Raw genomic sequence first — 5,762 nt, 5'->3', positions numbered from 1 at the left:
CCCAGGAAAACACAGAAATTCTCATTTGGGTCCCAGGCTGAAGATGTTTACGAATCCCTGGTCTAAAGAATCCATATGTTCTTCTGAAATATGACCACAGAAGTACTGGACATTTTTAACTTGTATTATGGTGCCGATTTTACACAATTACAATCATGGTCTTGAATTGGTCATTTTTCTGGTCTCGGTCTCAAATAAAACACTGACCCTACCTATATGAACTGTACATATCTAACTCAATTACCTCGTACCGCTGCACATCGACTCGGTACTGGTACCCCGTGTATATAGCCAAGTCATTATCACTCATTGTGTATTTATTCCTTGTGTTATATATATTTATCTTTTTCTATTTTTCTCTCTGCATTGTTGTTTTTACGAAACGTGAAAAATACAATTTGATTTGATCAATAGCGGACATGCATAAAGAGTTTGCTATATTGTATAACGCTCTCTATTACTCTTTTTGTATCTGCTTTAGCACAGTAAACTTGATCCCGATTTTAGCTCTAAGATGGCAGCAATTGGAAAAAACGGAAAAGTAGATTGTGCTGATTTATTGGCACATTGAACCATGTCACGTATCTTAGTTTAAAGTAACTATCCTGTGAAAATCTCACTTTTAAAAGTTAATACCATTCTGTTGTTGGAGTACGCCCACACCATTCTGTTGTTGGAGTACGCCCACACCATTCTGTTGTTGGATAACCCACACCATTCTGTTGTTGGAAACCCACACCATTCTGTTGTTGGAGTACGCCAAACCATTCTGTTGTTGGAGTACGCCCATTTTTGTTAGCTATTTCCCACACCATTCTGTTGTTGGAAACATTCTGTTGTTAGATGCCCACACCATTCTGTTGTTGGAGTACGCCCACACCATTCTGTTGTTGGAGTACGCCCACACCATTCTGTTGTTGGATACGCCCACACCATTCTGTTGTTGGAGTACGCCCACCCCATTCTGTTGTTGGAGTACGCCCACACCATTCTGTTGTTGGAGTACGCCCACACCATTCTGTTGTTGGAGTACGCCCACACCATTCTGTTGTTGGAGTACGCCCACCCCATTCTGTTGTTGGAGTACGCCCACACCATTCTGTTGTTGGAGTACGCCCACCCCATTCTGTTGTTGGAGTACGCCCACACCATTCTGTTGTTGGAGTACGTCCACACCATTCTGTTGTTGGAGTACGCCCATACCATTCTGTTGTTGGAGTACGCCCACCCCATTCTGTTGTTGGAGTACGCCCACACCATTCTGTTGTTGGAGTACGTCCACACCATTCTGTTGTTGGAGTACGCCCACCCCATTCTGTTGTTGGAGTACGCCCATACCATTCTGTTGTTGGAGTACGCCCACACCATTCTGTTGTTGGAGTACGTCCACACCATTCTGTTGTTGGAGTACGCCCACACCATTCTGTTGTTGGAGTACGTCCACACCATTCTGTTGTTGGAGTACGCCCACACCATTCTGTTGTTGGAGTACGCCCATACCATTCTGTTGTTGGAGTACGCCCATACCATTCTGTTGTTGGAGTACGCCCACACCATTCTGTTGTTGGAGTACGTCCACACCATTCTGTTGTTGGAGTACGTCCACACCATTCTGTTGTTGGAGTACGCCCATACCATTCTGTTGTTAGAGTACGCCCATACCATTCTGTTGTTGGAGTACGCCCACACCATTCTGTTGTTGGAGTACGTCCACACCATTCTGTTGTTGGAGTACGTCCACACCATTCTGTTGTTGGAGTACGTCCACACCATTATGTTGTTGGAGTACGTCCACACCATTCTGTTGTTGGAGTACGCCCACACCATTCTGTTGTTGGAGTACGTCCACACCATTCTGTTGTTGGAGTACGTCCACACCATTCTGTTGTTGGAGTACGCCCACACCATTCTGTTGTTGGAGTACGCCCATACCATTCTGTTGTTAGAGTACGCCCATACCATTCTGTTGTTGGAGTACGCCCACACCATTCTGTTGTTGGAGTACGTCCACACCATTCTGTTGTTGGAGTACGTCCACACCATTCTGTTGTTGGAGTACGTCCACACCATTCTGTTGTTGGAGTACGTCCACACCATTCTGTTGTTGGAGTACGCCCACACCATTCTGTTGTTGGAGTACGTCCACACCATTCTGTTGTTGGAGTACGTCCACACCATTCTGTTGTTGGAGTACGCCCACACCATTCTGTTGTTGGAGTACGCCCATACCATTCCAACACAGAAAAACTGATTTTTAACATACTTATTTGCCATTTTTAAAGGAAAATTCTTAAATTCATATTGTAGTTAATTATAGGTCCTATTTCATATAATTCTGGAAACACTGGCCAGTTACTTTAAAAAAGTGTGGGTAGTGCTAAAACAATAGCATCATATCTGAATTCCTCCATCATTTTGCACCTTCACCATTCATTCAAAAAACAAATATTTGGTTGAAAAGTTATCCTGCTATTTTAGTCTCTCCTGTGAGGTCAACTAAACTCTCTCTCTATGGTCTCCATAAGGTCCACTTCTGATCCATCATACAGAATGACAGGCATGGAGAGAGAGGGACCATTGCCATCTTCCAGGACTCTGGGGAGGAACCGATATACATATGTCAATAATTGTAAGAACAATAAAATAACTGGCAGAGGGGTTTCAGACATAGCCTGAAGAAATAGGTTGAATGAAACTATGGACCAAATTCTGATGCGCAAATGGGCTCAGTCAGTGAGCCACAGAGGCAATATATATATATATATATATATATATATATATATATATATATATATATATATATCCACAGTCTATTTCCAAATTATTCAAAATTACAATTAGATATGTTATTACAGTCTTTATGTTCAGCATATTTCCATGTTTTAAATAATATAAATACATTAGCCACAATAAAACACCTGTTTGTCTCCAAGTTGGTTGCAGACGTGGAACTAATCTGATCAGCCCAAAGCACAATGGCTTGGTATTTTGATATGTTCAAGGTGAATTTGATCTTGCTCGGTCTTCAGTTACTACAGAAATCGTGTGTGTGCGACACTGAGCTAAAAATGAATAATTTATGAAAGAACAGGATAGGCTACTTACGAGTCTGTTTCTGCTCGAGGCACTGACTCCACACAAGCTGACCCCGTTGTCAACAAGTCCTGTTAAGAGTTTTGACAACAGAGTTGGCAGAAAACAATATATAGTTTGCAGATAACTTAAAACATACAAATGTTTTAATATGTTACCCATACCATTGGTTAACTAATTTTAAAACAGGAAATCGTAGATCAACATTCTGTCAATTTGATTATACTTGTCCATCACCACTGACCAGAACGAGAAAAAATAATATTCTTACATTTTCCTGAGTTCCGCTTGAGAACTGAATCTGTGTATTTTTGCAAAACTGGTAGAAGCCCGGGATGCCTTTCTTGTCCTTGACTCCAACAGAACCGTTATCTGGACAACATGCCCCAGGCCCCTCCGACAATTCAGAACTCTGCCAGTGAGGGGTTGAATTGAAAACGCTTTCATTGTGGACTCGACTGGAATAACATAACCCATATGTATTAGACCTTATGAATGGCTTCGTTTGATACGTTTTCCTCTTGGAACGCAATTCCCGATTGTCATATTCCTGTAGAACTCGATTCAGTTCCACATCAATGTCATCATCCTCTACGGAAAATTCAGAATCGTGTCCTTCACTGTGGCAGTCTTGTTGCGCTCTATTTCGTGACTGACTTAAATTCGTAGATGTTGTTATTTTCAATGGTTTGAACAAGTGTCTTTCCTCTTTCAAAACGTGGACTGTGTTGTCATGTCTTCTGAATGAGTTTATCTCGTTGACACTGGCAGGAGCAACCTTCTTTCCTCGACTACTACCGCTACCCATGTTGTTGTTGTCCCTTGGCACCAGGCTGTAAAAATTTACAAGGCACAGCAAAGGCACGCTCCTATTTCCAGTTCGCGTTGGTCCCCCACCAAGAAATCTAAGAACTCAGAAGTGAAACATTAACTTGTCTCCACGCAGTAGCTCGTACAATAATTAGGCTCATTTATGCACGGGCTGAAGGCAGTCATTATCTCTGTGGCACAATGGAATCATTAAAAAAAACGAAATCTAAAAATGTGTGGCAGAATCGCCGCCTAGATTAGAGTCCTCTGAGAACCGAGAGGGCATTTGGTGAAACTTTCCAAATGTTATTGTGTTCCTCTGAGGTCCATGACGTCTCCATCCATTTAAGGACACTTTCTAAAAGCGCACGGTTTACAATCCTACAATTGCATCGCCGAGAGTCGTCACCATCAGAAGTTCTGTTGATAGCCTTCTTACCCACTGCAAAGCTTTTACGGTGCCTGCCTGAGTCTCATGGGTGTCCGGATGAGAACAGCTGGACTGGACCGAGACGCTCAATAACAACCGCTCACAATCCTATGGCGAGGAGACTGAAAACTCCTCCCTTTCCATCACGTTTTATAGAGGACAAATAAGATACCGCACAGTTAGAAAATTCCAGTTGGATAAAACCCCTCCTTTTAAATATTTTTTTTCCAACTTTTCTAAGTAGCCAACACAGACCTACAGCGAAGTTGATAACCTTACCTCTAAATTGGCTTATAAACATGAATAGCCAACAATTCTGAAGCAATTGATTGTTTTATTCCAAAACTTCAAAATAAAAATGTATATCTTGATCAAATGAGTTGCAGTGGAAAACCTGACATGAGAAAAGTCCATGTAACTGAACGGCATCAGCTAAGAGGAAGCTATCTATAGCCAAACAGATGCTACCCACCAGTGGTCCTGACTCTTTTCCTAACTCGGAGCACAATAAAATGGGGATGATTAGTGACAAAAAGAATGGAGCAATTAGTTTGATATATATATTGGCCATGTCTTGATAGCAGCATTACCTGTCTGTGTTAGACTAATATGTTTTATTGAGGCAAGGGAGGACAGTACACAAAGGATGTGAGGCTCCGGCACAGATCAGTAGTGTGTATAAGAGACTCAGATACCCTATAGTGAGTGATTATAGGTCCAGTGCTGAGCCACACAAGAGAGGGGAATTCTATTCCAACATAACGGGCTTCCTGGAGATTCCTCAATAAGTCATGGTTTGGAGTTGTTCTCTCTCTCTCTCTCTCTCTCTCTCTCTCTCTCTCTCTCTCTCTCTCTCTCTCTCTCTCTCTCTCTCTCTCTCTCTCTCTCTCTCTCTCTCTCTTCTCTCTCCTCCATAAGTAATTGTATGGATGTTTTTTTTCTCTCCCTTTCCCTCTCTTTTCTCTTTATCTCTCTCCAGACTATGCCACCTGCTCATGCTGGAGAGCTACCAAGTCAAAGACACCTGGCCTAGAGGCCTTTTGCTGGGTTCTCATCTGTTTGGAATCCAATAAAGAACGTGTTGGGTGTTTTCTTCACATGAGAAAGTTAAAGAACACAGATGCATTATCACAAGTGTGACATGAAACAGTATCCTTTCCAGACCTTGCACCCGTCCTGGAATGTCACAGAGAGGATTCATATGGTTGCCGATCTAACATTCCTCCTACTGTATATCATTGAATGTTATTTTCTAGCTGTGTTTGTGTTCCTGAGCAGACCCCTCTCTGTTATTCACTGTTACATTCGCATGTCCCAGAAGGGTTGAGAACATCTGGATCTCAGCTCAACAGCTTCCAGACAAGAGAGAGAGGGGAGTCACTTCTGCAGCTGTGGCATCCAGAGAACAGACCAGCTACATAACTGTGGT

General features: G+C 42.3%; 1 protein-coding gene across 1 annotated transcript; it reads right to left on the bottom strand.

Moving 5' to 3' along the window:
• Positions 1 to 2,151: 2,151 nt before the first annotated feature.
• On the bottom strand, positions 2,152 to 4,422 carry LOC124045304. Its single transcript, XM_046364598.1, has 3 exons — positions 3,365 to 4,422; positions 3,106 to 3,164; positions 2,152 to 2,595 (listed from the first exon to the last, which is right to left on the bottom strand). Exons 1-3 carry the CDS (start codon positions 3,899 to 3,901, stop codon positions 2,493 to 2,495), a joined length of 699 nt encoding a protein of 232 aa, XP_046220554.1. The 5' UTR covers positions 3,902 to 4,422; the 3' UTR covers positions 2,152 to 2,492.
• Between the last annotated feature and the right edge of the window lie 1,340 nt (positions 4,423 to 5,762).

This window comes from Oncorhynchus gorbuscha, linkage group LG10, assembly GCF_021184085.1.
Source record: "Oncorhynchus gorbuscha isolate QuinsamMale2020 ecotype Even-year linkage group LG10, OgorEven_v1.0, whole genome shotgun sequence".
NCBI lineage: Eukaryota > Metazoa > Chordata > Actinopteri > Salmoniformes > Salmonidae > Oncorhynchus > Oncorhynchus gorbuscha.
Note: the sequence above shows the minus strand (reverse complement) of the source record. Positions and strands in the feature narration are given on the sequence as shown.

Bases quoted from the DNA above. Each gene is read 5' to 3' on its own strand.
- LOC124045304 (XM_046364598.1), bottom strand. From the start codon at position 3,901: ATGGGTAGCGGTAGTAGTCGAGGAAAGAAGGTTGCTCCTGCCAGTGTC. The intron at 3,165-3,364 runs GTAAGAATATTA...AACTCTTAACAG, and splicing joins CAAGCGGAACTCAGGAAAAT to GACTTGTTGACAACGGGGTC. The intron at 2,596-3,105 runs GTAAGTAGCCTA...GTTCCTCCCCAG, and splicing joins CCTCGAGCAGAAACAGACTC to AGTCCTGGAAGATGGCAATG.